Genomic DNA, 20,773 nt, shown 5'->3' with positions numbered 1-20,773 from the left:
TTTGCGCCTCCCCCAAGCCCCGGGCGGGGGTGGGGGGGAGGGACTGTGTTTTTGCTATCCCTGCTGCCTAAGGATACACCGCTTCTACTTTTCTGCCACTTGAATTCCTGCCAGTCATCCAAGACCCAGAAAAATACTCTCCCTCCAACCCACTAGTCCTCTCTTTCCCCCATCAATTCCCACAGGACACAAGCGGCATTGAAATGCCTGAAGGTTTAGGCCCAGGTCCTAAATGATAAGCTCATCTTACCCCGGAGAGCCAAGGAATCCTGCTCAAGGATCCTGAACGTAGGAGGACCCACCTTCGTGCAAGCACATCGGCATATATTTGCTGGGCTTCGTCCTGCTTGGGTCCGTGCTTATATTTGTTGGCTAGGGCCCCAGAAAGTACCAGAGCCAGGGCAGCTTAAACAACAGAGATGTACTCTCTCGTAGTTCTGGACGCTGGAGGTCCAAGATCAACGCGTTGGCAGGCTTGTTGGTTCCTTCCGAGAGCCGTGAGGGGGAATGGTCTGTTCCAGGGCCCTCTCCTCAGTTTGAGGATGGCTGGCTTCATGTGCACATGGTGTTTCCCATCTATGCCTGTCTGTGTCCAAATCTCCTCTTCTTGAGGGACATCAGTCATAGTGGATGAGGGTCCACCCTAATGACCTCATTTGAACTTAATTGTCTCTTTATAGACCCTATATCTACATGCAGTCACATTCTGAGGCATGAGGGGTTAGGACTTCATATGAACGTGGGAGGGGGGGCGATAACAACGCCTGAGGTAACTACACCACTGTCTTCCCCCAGAGCCCCGTGGTCTGCTGGCCGCACTGATGGGCAGGACACGCTGTGGGCCTGGGGGGTGAACTACTGGGCCCTCCGCTTACCCACTGTCTCCCCTTGTTCCTCCAGCTCTGAGGCAGAGCCAGACTGCAGTGGCAGCGAGGCCTCCAGTGCAGAGCCCCGTGAGGAAAGACCCCGGCAGCCAGAGCCCCCACCCCTACCGCAGCCCCTCACCAGGCACAGCTCCCTGAGGGAGGCCCCGACCAGAGAAGTCTCTCCACACTGCCCTGAGGAGCCCCAAGCTGTGCAAGGTGAGCGGACAGCCTGCCTGGATGGGAGCCAGGCTTGCTTGATCCTGGGGCACAGGGAGGGAGCGGAGACACCCCCCCCCCCGCCCGGCAACTGTTTCCTCACGGAGAATGAGGGGCCAGTAGGCCCAGCCCTCAGGCTCAGAGGCAGTGAGGCCAGGGTATATGTGGGGGTGAGGGGACTGGACCCAGGCCCAGCCTCTTGCTCCATAAGAAGCTTTGGAATCTCAAGTGGGGTGTATGGCAGAGGGGCCTGACTGACTGGCTGCGGTGTGTCCCGGGCTGGCAGAGACAAGGGGGGGCCCGGCACCCTCTCGCCTAGAGCAGTCTCCTCTTTGATATCTCTTTAGAGCATTCCATAGCCCCGCTAGAGAAAGATGTGGCTCAGTGCATGGACCACAGCCATCTGGGTGGCACAGCTTCCCTGGGGGCCCCTGGGGACAGCACAGGGCCATCAGCCGTGCTTGGGACACGTGGCACGCACTAAAACTTGACCTGCGCAGGAATAAATACACTCTCACTAAGTACCTGTTTGGTTTTCCCAAACATGGCCCCATGGCATCCTCAGGACAACCCCGCTGGGGTCGGTAAGCTCACCATTTTACCTGTGAGCAAACACACTGTGTTTTCCCTAGGTCTCACGGCTGGTAATCGGTGTGGCTCCGTGCTGGGGCCCTCCGCACCCTAAAAAGTCGTTGCCTTTAGCAGCCCAGCTTGTGTTAATAAAGGTGGCCTTGAATTGAATGTTTTGATTCAGTCAACAGTAACTTGTGACCTCGGGGCTGGGAAGAAGCAGGCTCACTGAAACTTCCCACCTGAGGCACCAACAGCTTCACTGCCCTGGGAGAGCGGGTACTCAGCTTGTCCTGCACACCCCTCTGGTGGCCGAGAGCAGAACTTCCGCCTGAACCGAGAAACAATCTCCCAAGGCTTGGTTTCACAGGAAAACCCGAGCGGGGCCGGCCTCCTGGAAGTTCTGGATTTACCCTCCCCTGTGAGCCTTTTTAAAAAAGGGCACATTGGGGCGCCTGGGTGGCTCAGTGGGTTAAGTGTCCAACTTCAGCTCAGGTCGTGATCTCGCAGTTTGTGAGTTCAAGCCCTGCGTCTGACTCTGGGCTGACAGCTCAGAACCTGGAGCCTGCTTCAGATTCTGTGTCTCCTTCTCTCTCTCTGCCCCTCCCCCACTTATGCTCTGTTTCTCTCTCTCTCTCTCTCTCTCTCTCTCTCTCTCTCTCTCTCTCTCCCCCTCTCCCTCTCCCTCTCCCTCTCCCTCTCCCTCTCCCTCTCCCTCTCCCTCTCCCTCTCCCTCTCCCTCTCTCCCCCCAAAATAAACATTTAAAAAAAACTTAAAAGTTATTTTTAAATAAGACAAATTGTCATCAGGACGTACTTGTTAAAAACCACTGTGGTGCCGTCCAAAAGGCTAAGCATATGAAGGGGACAGAGCGCTAGCTGTGCTGTGCCCAGCTGAGTGCAGACTGCCTCTGTCTGGTTATGTGTGGCCTCTGTCTCCTCTCCCTGGGCTCCGGCCTCCTCCTTTATAGATATGAAGCCTGCCTGCCTTTCATCCCCTCCCTCCATTTTCTCCTCTCTCCTCAGTTGCCAGGGGATTTTAGGCAAGTTATAAAAAAGACATAATACAAAATTACATGTCACTCTCTATAAAAGATAAATCCCCAAGGTCAAGGTTAACAAAACCAGTTTAGGAGTTAGAGACTCCAGCGAGGCAGGCTGCAGTCCTAAACGGTTGCTCTAGTGGGATCATGAATTTGATTCTGAGTTTTCTGGCAGCCAGATTTTGAAAGGAAACACAATTATTATTCATAATAATATTCATAATTCAAAACAATGTATTGGCTTGTAGCAAGTTTCAGATCTGGTACCACTTTTCCTAGTGCTTCACTCTGTAGAAATTGTCCAGCTCATGTTAAATAGATGGCATTGAGGGATTCAGGAGTCCCTGTCTTGAGCGAGGCTGTCTCGTGCAACAGCCCTGGCTGGCAGGTGAGGGCATGGTGACAAAACATGGCTCAGCAGGAACACTTCTTCCAAGGGTACAGGGCTGCATCAAGTCAACAAGGCAGTGTGGCCAACGCATTTTGTTCCTGACAGTCTAGTTTGATTCCAGAATGAAATACAGAGTAGACAGAGAAGTGGATCGACGGCATGACATCCAGGCAATCTTTTACTGATTTCGCCTCCATGCATCATGTTTTTGATCGTTGCTAGGCGGACCACATTGTAAGGTTAAGATCTCTGGTACCATCGAAGTGTGGTGTTTTGTGTTGCTAGTTATGGTGAGTCTGTTATTTTGCGAGATAATATAGGGTTGTTATGTTGTGCATGTTAATGGAGCTTCATGAATCACAATGTTCCCTTGGATAAATGGCTCAGAGCTGAGCTGAGGGAATGCCAAACAAAGCTGAGATACTGCTTTAAGAAGACTTCTGGTTTGCACACCTATGCCAATCCGGCGTTATTTACAATTGCCAAAGGGGGAAATGCCCCCAAGTTCAACAACAGGTGACCAGATAAACAAAGTGTGCGATATTCATATAATGGAATGTTATTCAGTGTTAAAAAGGAATGAAATTCTGACACACTGCCACATGGATGAACCTAAGCCAGACACAAAAGGACAAGCATTGTATGATTCCACTTCTACGAGGTCCCTAGAATAGCCAGATTCATAGAGAGAGAAAGCAGAATGGTGATGACTGGAGGGGGTGGGGCGGATAGGAGTGTGGGGAGTGACAGCTTAATGAGTATCAGTTTGGGATGTAGAAAAAGTTCTGGAAATGGATGGTGGTGATGGTTACACACTGTGAATGTCCCTAAGGCCCCTGAGCTGTAGACTTTAAAATGGTTAAAGTGGTAACTTTGTGTTACATATATTTTACCACAATTTAGAGAAAGACTTCTGGGACTACCTTGGCTCATCAAGGAACCTATTGTATCTTCAAAGTTCTTCAGCATAGAGCCTGACCAAGATGATGGCCTGATATAGAATTTAAGCCCTGTGGGGGTGCCTGGGTGGCTCAGTCGGTTAAGCATCTGACTTCAGCTCAGGTCATGATCTTGCGGTTTGTGAGTTCGAGCCCCATGTCGGGCTCTGCGCTGACAGCTCAGAGCCTGGAGCCTGCTTCAGATTCTGTGTGTGTGTCTCTCTCTCTGCCCCTCCCTGTTCATGCTCTGCCTCTCTCTCTCAAAAATAAATAATAAAACATTAAAAAAAAATTTAAGCCCTGTGTTATCGAGGTTCAGTGGAAAATGTGCAGTAACACTCCCCTAAGACACCTAGTTCAGTGATTCTTAAAAATCTTGTTTGAAAGGCAGATGTCTAGGTCACCACCTTCAAGAGATTCAGATTCAGTGGATCTCAGTGAATCAAGAGATTCAGATTCAGTGGAGTAGAGCCAAGTGTCTGCATTTTATGTAAGTGCCCCAGCTGCTTCCATGCAGGAGGGCCACGACCTACACGTTGGGGAATCACAGAGGAGCAGCTCAAGAGAGCCTGTCTGCGTGTGTTGTAAAATGCACACCTAGACAATTAAATGAATCAATCAAGTGTATTAGGTTTTGGGCATGAGCTAATTGGAACTGGGGGGGGGGGGGAGGGGGGGCGGCAGACTGCCCCAAATTACTCTGGCTTAGAAAAGTTGGTATTTATCCATTTTTTTCTGACAATAATTTGACGACAGGATGGCCCAGTGACCTATGGAAGATACTACTCGTTTGTAACAATAAAATGATATCATTCACACCATATGACAAAATACTTACCCTTATTCGTTTTGTAGCAACTCAGGCACTAAGATCTCCAAAAGTGCTCCCTTAAAATAAATATAAATAAAATATAAACTGGGGGCACCTGGGTGGCTCAGTCGGTTAAGCGTCTGACTCTGTCTCTGGTCATGATCTCAACATTTGTGAGTTCGAGCCCCGAATCAGCCTCTGCTGTCAGCAAAGAGCCTGCTTCCGATCCTGTCTCCCTCTCTCTCTGCCTCTCTCTCTCTCCCTCCCTCACTCCCTCCCTCTCAAAACTAAAATAAAACATTAAAAAAATAATAAAAAATGAAATATAAGCTGAAAATAAGGGAACCAGGCTTGTTTTATGCTGCTCAAAACGACTGGATCAAATCATTGCCACCCACCCTGCTGTTCCTGCTGTGGTAAAATAGGTGTGCATGTGGTAGAGAAACCAGAGCTGCTCTCACCGAAGCCTGGAAGCTGCAGAAAGTTCTACCTCTTCTCCCCCTTCCCTCCCAGAGCCTCCCAAACCCTTTGGGAGTGTGTGCACGCGTGTCCTGTAAACACCAGGGATGGAAAAATCGCTTGTGAATTGTAGCTACTTCTAGTAAGTTTCATTCCACAAAGAGAAAAGCCGAGGAGAAGCAACAAGAGCTTTAAGCAGTCTTCTGTGTTTCTTGAGAAATTTCGCCACTCGGTGATTGAAAGGACAGCGCAGGTCAGCGAGATGCGGCTGCCCTGGAGTCCTGCTCGCCCCTGACATACACTGTCCAGCCTGGCCAACCCCGACCTGCACCTGCGGGAGGAGCGAGCCAGATCCGTAGGTTGTGAGATGCGGAGGCCGCACTCTGCACCTGTCCACACAGCAGGGCTTGATATGACAGCAGGCCTGTGGGACAGGGAAGCCACAGGAGAGAACGGGCTCAAATTGTCTCCAGGTGGAGTCAGGGAAAGAGGGGAGCCAGGGGTCTAAGGAGCTGGAGGATCTCGTCCCCAGGAAAAGAAGCCCCGGAAGTGGCTGCCGCCCGCACCTCGCAGTCCGGCTGACGAGCACCGACGCCCAGCTCTGAGCCCTGGCAGGACTTGGGACTTGGGCCTTCCTCCCGAGATGGGGGCAGGGCGAAGGGAGAGAGAGAGGTGGGCTTTGGCTCCAAACCTTCCCTACGCCATTCTCCCACACCTACATCGCTCTCAGAGCATCCTTTCCTTCCGTACCACCCAGTCCCACCAGGGTGTGCATTCGGGTGTACGTGTGGCACCCCATTCTACATCTCCAGTATGAAGGTCCACCACAGGGACCCGGAGCCTGAGGCCAAATCTGAGGGCCCAGTGTAGGAAGGAGGTACATCTGCATTTCTCACACCCTAAATGGCCAAGACCATGGGATGTCTTGGGATGTTCGTATTGCTCAGCTAATTCTCAAGACCCAGCTGGGTGGAGGGTCTTGAGTACACAGCCTACAGAATCCTGGTTCCCAAAGGGTCTGGAAGGCTCTGGAAGGGAAGGGGGAGAGGAGGTAGAACACTCTGCGGCTTCCAGGCAGGCTTCAATGAGTGCAACTCCGGTTTCTCTACTACATAAATGGGACATTGATGTGAGACTCCAGCTTTGAAGAACTGCTCTGTTAACAAGCAAGCGTGTGCACAAATGCATATATGTACACGGGCATGCATGTGTGCACACAAACAGGTACACACGTATGTTAATTATGGGTGACTTAGAATGATGGCTCATAATCTGAGGCATTTTCTGAATGATGGCAGTACCTGTCGCATAGCAGGGTCTCAATACATATTCGATGAATGACTGAATGAAAAGCTGGAGGTGTGCGTCGTAGGGACAGGGAGATGTGGTCTGAGAAAGGTAGGTTATAATTATTGGTCTACAAAACGTGCCACAAGGGAAAAACCCTGTGGTTATTCTACGAGTTTAACAGACTCTCCCTCCCTCCCCATCTCCCCTGCCCCTTTCTTTTTTCCACCACAGCTCTGCTCCGGGCCAATAGCTTCCAGTCTGTAACTCCCAACAAATACCAGAGCTGCAGAAGAAAATTCCAGTCCAGTGAGTCATGAGCTCTCTGGGAGTGGGTGGGGAGGGACAGGGGCAGTGTCCTCTGGTTCATTCTCAGGGGCAGCTGTTCTCATTCCATGCGTGTCCTCTCTGACCTGGGCTCCTGGATGCGAGCAGCAAGGAAAGAAATAGTAGTTTGGCTTTGTTTCCACTGCTGACTCGGGGAAGCATTTTCCAAGGATTTGGGACCTTCCCTGCCTCTTCAGCTCCTCAGTCTGGAATCATGGAGCCTTACAGCTCTACGGTTGCACCTGGAAGGGGTCTTAGCAATCACTGGCTCCAAGATTTTTGAAACACAGGTGGGGAAACTGAGGCCCAGAGCCTCTATGTGTTTTCATTCCAGGCACTGGAGTTCGACTGGGGGCATCAGCCGAATGATCTCATGCAGTCATGGGCAAAGCAGTGAAGGAAGCCACACCCACACCCACTCACATACCCGCCCGCCCAGGCACACACACCTGCTGCTTCATCTGAGCAGGCTTTGACCCCAGCGTCCCAGAGAAGAGCAGGGCTGGGTGAGGGCCAAGGGCTGCCGCGGATGCATTAGACTCCCACTAGGGGGCGCACTAACCACACGCACGGTTGCACAGCATCCTGGGGCTGGCCACATTCTCTGTGCTGCTCTGCAGCCCTTAAGGAGCAGGCACGCATTCCCTCCCCGGTCCTGAGAGAGGCACAGGGACTCTCAGTCCATTTCCAAGTCCACCTTTGGCCTCCCCCTGCTCCCACACTCCCTCCTGGGCCTTGCTCTGGAAGAGGTGGACCCAGGAAAGCCTTGGGTTAGACAGGGGTTTCTAAAAAGAACCATTGTTGAAGTTGGAACAGAGCACTAGTTAGTTGGCTCCTTCCTTGTGAGTCAGTCCTGACTCCTGGCCCATGAGTCATTCTCCCAGCAGCCCTCAGACTCGAGCCCCCCCCCCCCCCCTTCCTTGGGTCAGGCTGGGATAATGGGTGCCTCCGGGGCTGGACCACAGCTGCACACCTGCAGGCCATTTCACCTGGGGGCACCCTGAAATGGCTCTTGAATCATCTTGCAGTCCCAGGCAGTGAGGGCCACGAGAATAGGGAATGTTTACTGAAGGCCTGAGTCACTTCATTTCCTCAGCCTCCTAGCCCCTCCCCAAATCACAAGACTTCTGCTTCCACCGGTGGGTCCATTTGGGTAGGTGCCATCCAGTGCTTCCAGCTGACTTTAAGGAGTGCCACGAGCACAAGGGGCTCTGCCCTGCTTTTAAGAAGTTCTCGGTCTGGGCTGTGAGCAGCGAGTCTGGGGGCCCCTCCCCCAGCAGGTTAGAGGGTGCTGGAGAAGGCCTGGGAGAGAGAGGACTGCTAACCAGAAGCATGGTTTCTGGGATGGACCTGACGACCTCAATGTGTCTTTAGTTTTCCTAGGTGTTAGTTCTCGGGCCTCTGAGGGCCGGCCTTGAGTTGGGATCGTATCTGTGGGCCTGGCCCAGAGGAGGCACTCAGTTCTAGCTTGCTGAATGAAAGAGAAAATGAGTGAACAAACATATGAACCAAGGAACAAGCCTCCTGCCCCTAGAGGGCGCTCTGAGACCTCAGGAAATTTGAGTATTGCCTAAACACCAAATTCTGGGAAGCTGCACCCTGGAATCCCAGTCTTTGTAAAAATCCTCACGGCCATCTTTTTCGTCCTCTTCATTTTGCCCAAGAGGAAACCCCAGTGGGCAACACTGGTCCTGTAGTAGTGAGCAGAACCTGGGGCACCATCTCCTCGGTCCACTCACTGCCCTGTCAAGGCTGGTTCTGGCCCCAACCCCAGGTGGGAGGACAGAGGGAGCTGTCACCCTCCCCCAGCTGACCATAGTCACCAGAATGGCCTCTAGAATCGAAGGGAAAGGTCACTGCCGGAGGGCCCAGCAAAGAGACAGCTGAGCCAGAGGAGGCTTGGGGGGCTGTAATCTGGGCCCTGGTCTTCTTATCAACCCCTTTGCATGATGGGACCAGAAGGGCCAGCAGCACCCAGGACTGAGGCCCTGGCAGAGGGCACAGCAGCCTGGCTGGACCATGCCAAGCCTTCAGGGAAAACAAGAAAGAACCCGCAGAGAAGGATCGAGGTGGTAAGTGGGGAGTCCCTGGGCTTACAAGTTAGAGAACTCTTGGCCATAGTTGGGGTCCATAGCCCCCTCTGGAACAGGTCAGCAGTTCAGCAGTGTCTTTATTGGGCACAACTCATGTGCATGGGCAGAAGAGAAGGATTAGAGTTAATATTTAGCTCGTGTGCAGCATTTACTTGGCATCCTACACCGGGCACCACTTTTTACCCCATTTTATCCCCTCAGCCTCCCCATGAAGCAACGCTAGACTTCCCGTCTTTCACATGAGGAAAGTGAGAATCTAAGTAACTTGCTCAGTGTCAGGCAGCTGGTGTGGGTGTGAAGGAGGCGGGCTTCCAGGCTCCCCCTTTGCCATCCTCTGAGGGAACCCCAAAACCTCAGCCACCTCAGGCAGGTGAGATTTCCTGTCACCTCTCAGCTTACCTCTGGTCTTCCCCTCCCAGGTGGCAGCTTGACGGGCAGGCATCCCTTCAAGCCCTGCCCAAGTTGTCCTGAAGTGGGTGTGTGAGGAACATGAGTGCAAAGAGGCCTCACTGGCAGGGGTGGGGGCAGGGGTTAAAGAAAGGAGAGAGGGAGCAGCCTCCGGGTCACGACCTTGCAAACCCCAAGGCTTTCCTGTCAAGTTTGGTTCCCTAGGTGTCCCTGGCACTGTGTCAGAAGGTTCCAGAGAGCTCCTCAGGGGAACAAAGAGTCAGTCTGTTGAGCTGAGGGGACTTTGAGACAAGCTCAGGAGTTTGATTTGGGAGGTAGCTGAGGGAAGAGAATGAGGGGGCAAGGGAGAGGAGGAGAAGGAATTTGGCAGGAATTTGGCAAGCCGAGGACAGGAAGCAAGGCAACAACTGACTCACAGCGTTTGCCTTTTTAGGCTCGAAACATCTCATTGTGGGCCGCAACGGGGGCTGAGGGTTTGGGTGACAAGCTGGCCAGCCGCCTCCCCCGCATCGGCTCCTGGCAGCCTGGGGCCTTCTCCCAGCAGCTCCTTCCTGCTGCCCTCGGATCTGTTCCCCTGAGTTCTTCTCTCCCTCAGAAGCATTCTGGAGGGCTTCGCTTTGGAAGCCTGCTGAACTTGTGTGTGTAGTGACTGTCTTGTCAGAGCCCAGGACTGGGATACGCACTCTGACACACATTTGTGTACAAGGAAAGCAGGACAGAATCCTGAAGAACCCCCTGCCCCCGTGTGGTTCCCCCATGCGGATGGGTCTGGAAAGAACTCTTCTGGGGGTGGGGCTTGGGTTTGGCCTGGCCTGTGTGGGCTCCAGAGCAGGAGTGTCTCACCCAATGCTATGGGGAAACTGAGGCCAGGGGGTTGTATTGAGTTAGGAAGTGAGCTAACATCTGAAGGCTGGACACCTCGAAGGGAAATAGGAACGGGTCAGCTGAGCAGCCAGAAGCAGGGAATCTGACAGGAGTGGTTGAGAGACGTTGGTCCTGGGAAGTCTCTGGGGGATAGACTCTACGTGCTGGAAGGGTTCACAGGAGAGCTGGCTGGGCTGAAGGGTCAGACACAGAGTGGACAAATATGAAAAGGAGCATGGCATTTTCTGAATCCCTCTCAGGACATATTATTGGAATGGTCCCACGTGGAAGCAAAGCCCTAGAGATTTTAGATTTAAGGTTACCAGAGGGCATATTTGTGCACACGTACACATGTGTGTGCACTCGGGAGAGGGAGAGATGGATCTTATAGGCTACAACTGTCACAATTCTGCTGTTACCAGACTCATTGACTCATTGATCCCCAGGGTCCTGGCCACACTCCTTTCTCATGTTGGTCTAAGCACATACACTGCATCTCATTTGTTCCCTGACCAACAGGAACTTGGCATGAACCCCACTCCATATGCTTCAAATGATTTGATACTCATTATAACCTCCCTCCCTAGTGTTCTCTCAAAATCTCAAGCTAACCATCCTGAGAGCCCCTTGGTGCCCATGTGAGAAGGAAGAGCCTGATTCATTAGCAGTGACTACCTACCCTGTCCGTGCCCACAGCTAATGGCCAGGCATCTTGTGGGAAGAGGCCTCAGATGGTTTATTGACCAAGTGAGTTAACGCAGTCCAGATGCCAACCACAATGGCTTTGGGGGAAACTTCAGAGGTAGTCGTCCATTTCCAAGAAACGCCCTGGAGATATCTCAGGAACATTCTCATGGGAGTGAGAAGTGCAATGGTTCTTAGACTTTTCGTCCTAGGACCTCTTCTCCCCCACAGGCTGTCATTCCCGCACCCATTCCTCCAAGGTCAAACTCTGGGCACTGGAGTCTCAGAATCAGTCTCCAGCACCTTCCACCCTCTGGCTGTGTTTATCGAGTTGGAGCTTCTCTTCAAACCTCCACCTTTTCATGATAAAATAACGTAAAAAAACAGCTCTGTAATGGAGAGTATGTTCTTTCCTTGGCAGGTTCGACACCAGTGAACAACAGAAGAACCATGTCACCTTCAGAGGAAGCTGCCCCTCTTTCTTCTTCCTCATTGTTTTCTTCTTCATCTTCTCCTCCATCTTTGTCTTCAGGCGGTGTCCCAGGGAATGTCCTGGATGGCTTCTCCCCACCTCAGGTAAATGCCCCTTGGGGCCCTGCCCCGGTGTTAGGAAGGTGAGCTGCCTGTGCCCCTCCTACCCCCGCCCTTAACTCTGGATTCTTAGCAGTCTGAGGTCCCCCAAGTGCAAAGCCAGGGCCAAGAAATGCCCACCCAGGCCTTTTTCACTTGTGCCCTTCATGAAAGCTCATCCATCCTGCTCCTTCTCAGCCAGCCCCAGGGCACAGCCACTCACTCAGCAGACTCTGTGGGGCATGGACTCTGGGCAGGACTGTGGCATGCGGAGATGCTAGGACATCTGCTCTGCCCTTGAGGGCCTGGCAGAGAACGTTGAGGAGCTCACAGCTGACGGATGGCAGACACGGAACTGAGGCTGCCTTTGACAGCAGCTGAGACTCTTGGAGGTCCATCCCTCTTGAACAGAAAATGACATCCCTGAGATACTCAGGTTTGAACTGTATCCTCCAGTATGAGTTTATCAAGCCTCTGTTACCTGCCAGACCCTGGTCTGGGCTCTGGGAAGTAGGGTGCACGAGACAAATCAAGGTACGTGCTCTTGTCAAGCCCCTGTCCTATGACCTGCCCTTAGGCACCAGAGCTTTTAGCAGGGCACAGCCACTTCTAGAATGTCCCTATGTTCTTCCTTTGCCAAGGGGCCAAGTCCCTGCTCGCTACAAATGGCTACTTTCTCAGTGGAGCAAGGCATGAGTCAGTTCTAGAAGGGTCAGTGGAAAGTCCCGACGGCCATCTTTCTGCCACCACAGCTCCAGCCCAGAAGGGTAACTGTCTCTCCTTCGCTTAATAGTCTCCAAGGAAGAAGCCTTGGCCTCTCGGTTGTTGGAGGAACACACCTATCTACGGGTGGAATGTTCCCTTAGTAGGAACTGTGGCTAAGTTCGCCTTGGGGCATCTGGTCTGGCCACACATAGAGGCCAGGCCAGCTCTACCTGGCTGGCTGGCTGGCCCAGGAGCTGGTCGGTGCAGTCACCTTCCATTCTGGCTTCCAACCCACCTAATCCAGCACCCAGCAAAGCCTTTGATCACTGCTGATACAGGGCTCTAGGCAGATCCCAGCAGGTCCCAAGGCAGCCACTTAGAATGAAGAGTGGCCCTTTGAAATCATCCTTGGCAGAATTCTTTTTTACTTTGGGGTTTGGAGATCTGAAGCGAGGCAGGGAGGGGGACATGGGCTGAGAAATGCCTCCCCATATAAATAAATGCTGGGAATCCCTAAATACCCATTAATTTTGCCCATCTCCTCTAGGTGATAGATTACAACCTGCCCTCACAGGTCTCAAGAGGTCACTTCAGCCCTTCTACCCCAATCTTTCTGAGGCGCGCCAGAGCCCAGGCAGCACCCAAGGACATGCACCTGTATCTGCCTCATGACCAAGTGCTGGAGCGGGCAGAGTACTGCATGGTGAGGCCCCAGACACCCAGCCCTGCAGAGACGGCTTCTGATGGGTGTCAGGAAACAGAGTCCCTTCTTGGGGATGCCAGAAGCATCCACGGAGGCCCACACCCTGCTAGAGGGAAGGACAGGTGCTTGCCAGACCAAGAGCTATCCCCCGGGGCTGGAGAGGACCCAGGAGAAAGGAAAACAGAATCTGGAAGGAGAGAGGAGGGTGGGTCACAGCTGACAGAGGGGAAGAGGCTGGGCTTGAAGAAGTTAGTCCTCACCCCGGAGCAGAAGACAAAGCTGCTGGACTGGAATGACTCCCTCCCTGAGAGTGTGAGCCTGGAAGCTGGGGCACAACCTGCCCAGAAAAGTGCTGACAGTGGTCGACGAGGCCATGTGCTGAAACCAGTCAGCCCCTTGCTGCTCCCCTGGAGAGTGCGAGAGACCCCGCCAGCCCAGGGAAAGGCTCAGGAGAAGACGGGGACCCCAGCTGAACGGGCTCCAGGGGAGCCAAGCGTCCCTCCACCCAAGTCCCCACTTCGGCTCATAGCAAATGCCATCCGAAGGTCCCTGGAGCCCCTCCTCCCCAACTCCACCAAGCCAGAATCAAAGCCCTTGCCCACCACCCAGCCACACTCCTGCACTCGCTCGTTCAGCCTTCGAAAAACCAGCTCCAGTAAAGACTGCAGCCAGCAGTCCCCAGGGAGAGACATGGCACGCAGGACCTCAGCCTTCTTCTCCTGGGGCTCCCCACCTGCCAGGGCTGCCCAGCCTCCGCACCCTCGCCTTCCTGACCCTGCCTTCCGTACCCACAGTTTGCCTAACCGACCATCCAAGGTGTTTCCTGCATTAGTGTCCCCATCCTGCCACAAGATGGAAGATGTCCCCACACTCCTTGAGAAAGTGAGTTTGCAGGAGACCTTCCCAGATGCTTCCAGGGTTCCAAAGAGGAAGATCTCTCTCTTCTCCTCACTCAGACTCAAAGACAAATCTTTTGAGAGTTTCTTCCAAGAATCCAAACAAAGAAAGGACCTCCAGGACCTCTTTAGCATCCACAGGGGCAAAGGGGAGCCCGTGGACAGTGCCCAGCCCCTGGAGAAGCTGGCACAGCCTTTCACTAGCACCTGCCTGGAGCAGAGGGTCCATCCTTCTCCAGACAAAGATGCAAGTAAGTGGCTCTTTCCTAACGAAAGTCTGCAGTTCGTGCTGGGCAGTTAACCATTCTTACTGGACTAACAACGGGCATCTTTCCCTTTCTTTTGCTTCCCAAATTAAATTCTGACAAAAGTAGGAAAACTTGAATTTGAAAAACATGAAAAATTGGGGGAAAAAATTGAATTTGAAATTACATTACAGAAAGTTTTGAAAGAGACAAAGAATCGACCATAATCTCACCACTTTCTCACTCATTATCCATGTATGGCAACTTTTACTAAGTTTTACCCCCAAAATTGTATTTTTCATTTTTTTAAAGTTTATTTATTCATTTTGAGAAAGAGAGAGAGAGAGAGAGAGAGAGAGAGAGAGAGAGAGAGAGAGATTGAGAGAGAGAGAATGTACGCATGAGCAGGGGAGAGGGGCAGAGGGAGAGAATCTTAAGCAGGCTCCATACTCAGCACAGCCCAATGCGGGGCCCAATCCCATGAACTGTGAGATCATGACCCGAGCCTAAATCAAGAGTCAGATGTCCAGGTGCCACCCAGGTGCCCCCAAATTGTATTTTTTTAATCAACAATATAGCATAACTATTATGACAGTCACACATAGTCTACATAAATGCGATTTAATGGCAGTAGAATGTTATTAACACTAGTGGATATGTTACTTCATTAAATAAATTATTTTTATCTAGAAAATAATAAAACTATTTTTTCAATTTTTTCAATTTTTAGATGTTTATTTATTTTTGAGAGGGAGAGAGAGACAGAGTGTGAGCAGGGGAAGGGCAGAGAGAGGGAAACAGAATCTGAAGCAGGCTCTGGGCTCTGAGCTGTCAGCACAGAGCCCGACGCGGGGCTCGAACTCATGAACCATGCGATCGTGACCTGAGCCGAAGTCAGACCCTTAACCAACTGAGCCCTACAGGTGTCCCCAAACCGTTTATTGTTTAAATTATGCCTATGAATATATTTATATTTTATATATGTGGTATTGAACGAACATTTTTTATGCATATAGGTTTTTCTTTCCTTTGAATTATTTTTTTAGGATAGGTTCCAAGAAATGAGATTACTGGATTAAAGATGCAAAGTTTTTTTTCTTACACTAACATTGTTTCTTAACGGTGTGGATAAAGGATACATGGGGCCTCTCTGTGTTATTTCTTACAACTGCATATTGTCAGTTTCAATTAAACCGAGAGAAAGGTAACAGTTTATATTCCACCACTAATGTATGAAGTACCTTTTCCGCCATACTGTCATCTGTATTGTCTCATATTTTAAAAATATTGCTGTTTTACTAGTCAAAAAATGGTGCCTCTTTTAAACTTAGGTTTTTTGTTACTATTTAAAAACAGTTATGTATGTGGTTAACAATGGAAACCTAGGCTTTTTATATTTAAATCTGATTATAATTTTTAAATGATTGAATTAATTAATAAATTGGAAGAATCTGACAATGTGAAAATATATTTTTTAGAAAGTAACATATATTCTCTGTCCCACTCCTCCTTGCCAAAGTTTTGGTATGTATCTTTAGAGACAGTTTAAACACATGATTTATTTTTTTTTTAATTGTTGATAGTTGGTTGATGGCTTTAAATAAACTGTGACTCTCCTGTCCCTATTCTTGAGCAACTTTGTTTTTATTTATTTATTTTTAACTTTTTTCTTTTTTTAACTTTTATTTTGGAACTTTAGTTTTCAAGCAAAAAATTAATTTCCTTCTTTGGTGCCTTAATCAGAAAGCTGTACAGATTAACAAGAGACTTTATTTTCAGCCAAGCTGAGGATAGGCACAAACAGGCTGGAGTTCAATTATACCCTTTATATCACATCGTAAACTTTAATGTGTTGTGCATTTTTTGATAGATAGTACATTCGTGTAGTTTAAAAATAAAAGGGTGTAAAATGCACAAAATAAATAGTCCTATCTCCCTTCCCTGTCCCTGAGCCATCCAGGTCCTATCCTTGATGACAGATGTTATCATCAACCTCTTAGGCATTCTTGCAGACAGAATTCATGCATATAAGAGTAATTTTATAAATAACAATATTTGTTTCTTTTTTTACATTAAGGTAGCATGCTAGCATATCGTACACACTTTGTATTATGCTTTTAATTTTATTTTAGAGATCATTGCATGTGGGCACATAAAGACCTTTCTCCTTTGTTTTCTAGCTGCACAGGATCTCTGCACAGGTGTAGATGTGGATTTAGGTAGCCAGGCCCCCAGGATGGAAAGTCAATTGCATATCTTTTGCTACTGCAAACAGTGCTGTTGTAATTAACTGAGAACTTAGGCCATTTGTCATATGTGGAGTAGTAGAGGTAGAAATACTGGAACGAAGGATATGTGAATCAGGGATTTTAATCGAGATTGCCAAATCCGCCATCAAAATGGTGCCGGTTCAGCAAAATATGAACGTGGTGTTTCGACACTTGCACTAACCAATGGGCTATCCGATTTTTTTTTTTCATCTTTACCAATGTGACAGGTGACTGAGTACCTTTTCAGTTTAAAAAGTCATTTGTATTTCCTTTTCTATGACCTATTATCTCTTCTATCCAGTTTTCTGTTGTACTGTTGGTATTTTTCTTAATGATGTGAAGGGACTCTATTAAAAGGGAAATTTAGCCCTTTTGTTGTGACAGGAATTACAAATATTTTTTCCAGCCTCTTGTTTGTTTATGGTGGATTTTGTCACATAAAAGTTTTATTTTTATATCGTTGTTATAAGCAGTTTTTCATTTTATGGCTCCTAGCCTTTATATAATAGTTCAGAAAGTACTTCTTCCAAGTTTTAGAAAAGAATTTTCTTACAGTATCTTTTAGGTTTTCTTGTTTGTTTTTAATTTTTTACATTTAAATATTTATATCAAGAAACAGTCCTAATATAAAATGTGAGGTGTGGATCCAGCCCTGTTTTGGTTTTGTTTTGTCTTAAGCTGTCTCCCTGGTTATTCTAAAATAATTTAGTGACTAATCCATCTTTTCTCTTATGTGAAATGACGTATTTGTCATGTATCAAATTCCTGTACTTGGATGGATTTCCCTATGTGTCAGTACCACACTGTTTTAATTATTTTACTTTATATATTTATACCCTTTTAAATTTATGTATGTACTGTCAGATAGGAACAGTATTCCATGATTGATCCTCTCTTTCAAAATTTCCTGGCTCTTCTTCCTTGTTTGATATTCTATCTGAACTTAGCCTCAGCTTGTTTATGTACAAAAAAAAGATCCTATGAGTATTTTCATGGCATTAAGTTTACAAACTAAGTTGGCAAGAATTCACAACCCTATGATATAAATTGCCTTTCCATTTGCTCTCTGTTTTATGACACCGCCCCCAGAATATTTTAAACCTTACATCATACAGGTCTTGCATATTTATTAAGTTTATTATAATGTATTCGTTTTTATTATTGCTAGTGTAAATAGACCTTTTGATATATCTTTCTACTATTGTTTGTATATCTGAAATGTATTGACTTCTGTATAAATACTTTTTGCCCATCCATTGTGCTGCCTTCTACTTGCTTATGAAGGCTTTCCAGTGGCTTCTCCTGGGTCCTCCCTGAATATGCAATCCCAACATCTGTAAATAATGATAATCTTACCTCTTGTTTACAAGACGTATACCTCTAATTTATTTTGTTTCCTTAGTTTCTTTGGTTTCTAGAATCTCCAGAACAGTATTAACTAAAAGTGGTGATGATGGTTTCCTTATGACATTCCTAACCTTAATGAGAATGCACCTCATTAAGGAGAATGTTTTCCCATCTAAGCATGATGCTTGCTTCTGGGTTGACTGGGATATATTTAAACACTTCAAGGAAATTGCCATCTAACCCTACTTTACTGAAAGTATTTTAAATCGTAAATGGTTGTTGAATTTTATCAAATGATGCTCGGCACCCTTCAAGATAATGGTATGATTTTATTTTCTCCATAGTTTGATTAATACTATGAATTATGTAATAGATTCACTGATATTGAACCATCCTTATATTGCTAAAATGAATACCACTTGGTCATGACATCTTATTATTTTAATATAACTGTTCTGTTTGTTAGTATTTTATTTAAGATTTTTGCATTAAATTCATGCAGAAGATTGGTCTTTACTTCATTTATTTCACATTTAGATGACTTTTGTATATGCTGATTACGATAAGTGGGGGCCAGTGTGTTTTCCTGATTTATTTATCACGGAGAGCTCTTGCATTTACATTCACTGAGAAATGGTATGACTTCCTTGGCTTGGAACAGAATGAGAAGGTAGAGAATGGAATTAGGTTAAGGCTGACCAGCCTTAGAAATAGTGCCTGGGCCCATTTCATGGAAGAGTTTGTCTTTCTCTCAGGTGTTCTCAGGTCAATATCCTAAGAATGCAAAGATTTTCCCTACCCTATGAGATTAGGCTCAGATTAGTTTCTTTTACTACTTTTTAAATTTATTTATTTCTTAATAAAGGAATTTATTATTCCTTTCATTTCCCTGTCCAGCCCACCAATCACACACATACACACTGACATTGCTCTCTCCACAGTTAACCTGTGGGTATGCTCCCATGCAATGGAGAAAAAGAACCATATCATAACTGAAAATGAGAAACTTTCAAAACATATTCAAATGAACATACCTCAAACTTACGATCACTTGAATAAATAGGCTGAAATTTAATTTTTATCTTTTCCACAAAACTTTCTGGGTTCATTGATAGTATACATAAACTTCTCAGGGTCCTTGAATTACTTAGGGGCATAAACTGATTTCAAGCACTTCCCAGTGCTGATTTTATACAAACAATTTTGAATGCGAGGTATCATTCTCATATATAATTAAAGCACCCCGAGAACCTCCTTTTTCTTTTTGCATTAAATCTTTATTGTAGTATAAAATATACACATTAAAGTGCACAACTAATGAATTTTTGCAAAGTGCACATTTACTTAAATACGCCTGAGATTAAGATCTAGAAAATCACCAACACTCAGAAGCCTCAGTCATGCTTCTTCCCACATACATGTGACACCCAACAAAAGTGCTTACCATCTGACTTCCATCATCTCGGATTGCTTCTGCAGTTTTTTGACTTTATAAACGTTGAATCACTCAGTATTGTGGTAGGCAGGATTCTCAGAGGGCCCCATGCTTTCTGCCCTGCAGATCTCATCTTCCTGAGTATGGTGGGAACGTGAACATGATGGATCTCACTCCTGTGATTAGGTTACCAGAGTTTGTGAATGTAATTAAGTTCTAAACCAATTGACTTTGGGTTAATCAAAAGGGAGATTATCCTGGGTAGCCCTAACCTAATTGGAGGAGCCCTTAATAAGGAGGGGGCCCTTCCTGAAACTCACTGGGTGAGAAAGATAGGATCCTGCTGGCCTGGAAAAAGTCAACTGTCATACTATGGGAGGCCCTACGGACAGCGGGCCTCTGAGAGTGAAGATGGGCCTCCAGCAGACAGCCAGTGAGAAAATGGGCCCCATCTCCTATGACCACCAGGAACTGGATGCTGCCAACAACCTGAATGAGCCGGGAGAGAACTCTGAGCTGCAGATGAGACCCCAGCATGGCAGACACATCAATCGTGGCTTTGTGAGACACCCAACAAGAGCATCCGGTTGAGCCGTGCCTGCCTCCACTTTTGACCTATACGACTGTGACATAATAAATGGGTATCATCATAGGTGCCGAATCTGAGTTCATTGCTTCCACAACAACAGAAAATACAAGTATGTATTGTGCCTGGCTTCTTCCGTTAAACATTATTGGCGGGGGCGGGGCGGGGAGGGGGATGTGGGCAGGGTTCAATATTGTTGTAGGCAGCAGTGGTTCATTCTTTGCATTGTCACCTTCTATTCCCTTTTGTGAATATGCCACGATCGTGCATTCTGAAGCTGGGCATTTAGGTGTTCTCAGTTGCTTTTATTGTGAATAATGCTGCTTTGAGCATTCTTATACCTATCACTTGTGTTGGCTATTGTCAAAGATAAAGCCAGATGCCATGAAAGGTGTTAAGGACAGATTTTAACTGATAATACACTATTGCAGCAGAAAAGAGAGTCCAACATGAAGTGAACTCACCTTTGAACTTTACAGAGGTGGCTGGGTGTTCTACAGGGTGATTGAGGGAATAGGGAGGGGCTGAGCAAAGGCTCAGTAGAGTCAAGGAAGTGAAGAATTATAAAGGTTTGGTCGGCATAAATGCTAAATAGGCTAGTTGTGTGTGTTAGCTGGCAATTATTGAAGTTAGGATTCTATCTTCCCATAGAGACTGGGAGACAGAGGTCCTATCCTTCCTGATGATTACCTTTCAAAGGACTGGCTTTCAGGTTCTTGAGAAAGACATTCTTGAGTGGTAGGAGATTCATATACATCTCAAGGGGACCAAGGACTGTAAGAAAGGGCAGTCAGAGCCCTATCAGCAGGTGTTGACTAGAACAAACACTAAATTGCTTTGTCAGTCAGCCTTGAGTTTTCTCAGGTAGGTACTTTAAGGAGGGCTAGGGTTATCTTAGGGATGTGACTTTGAGTTGTTAGAAACTGTTAGTGTTCAAGTCTTTTCGCATAGGAAGAAGTGGGTGGGCTAAGTAATTTATGTTGAGAGTCTATAGTTTTTATAGACTATAAAAAGTTGAGGCCTAGCCACGAAGAAGCTTGCCCAGAGTTTGTTCAAAGA

The 20,773-nt window shown here is 47.8% G+C and overlaps 1 protein-coding gene across 9 annotated transcripts in view; it reads left to right on the top strand.

The window, feature by feature from the left end:
* The window catches only part of MICAL2 (microtubule associated monooxygenase, calponin and LIM domain containing 2), a 221,718-nt gene that overhangs the window by 158,164 nt on the left and 42,781 nt on the right, over positions 1-20,773 (top strand). For all 9 annotated transcript variants that reach the window (XM_078433221.2, XM_078433224.2, XM_078433225.2 and 6 more), the window contains 4 exons: positions 901-1,082; positions 6,816-6,890; positions 11,379-11,533; positions 12,780-14,082. In XM_078433221.2, coding sequence (XP_078289347.2) covers positions 901-1,082; positions 6,816-6,890; positions 11,379-11,533; positions 12,780-14,082 — 1,715 coding nt within the window. The remainder of the gene's footprint in view (positions 1-900; positions 1,083-6,815; positions 6,891-11,378; positions 11,534-12,779; positions 14,083-20,773) is intronic.

Source organism: Panthera onca, chromosome D1 (genome assembly GCF_046562875.1).
Source record: "Panthera onca isolate mPanOnc1 chromosome D1, mPanOnc1 haplotype 2, whole genome shotgun sequence".
NCBI classification, from domain to species: Eukaryota; Metazoa; Chordata; class Mammalia; order Carnivora; family Felidae; genus Panthera; species Panthera onca.
This window is presented reverse-complemented; position numbering and strand designations above follow the sequence as displayed.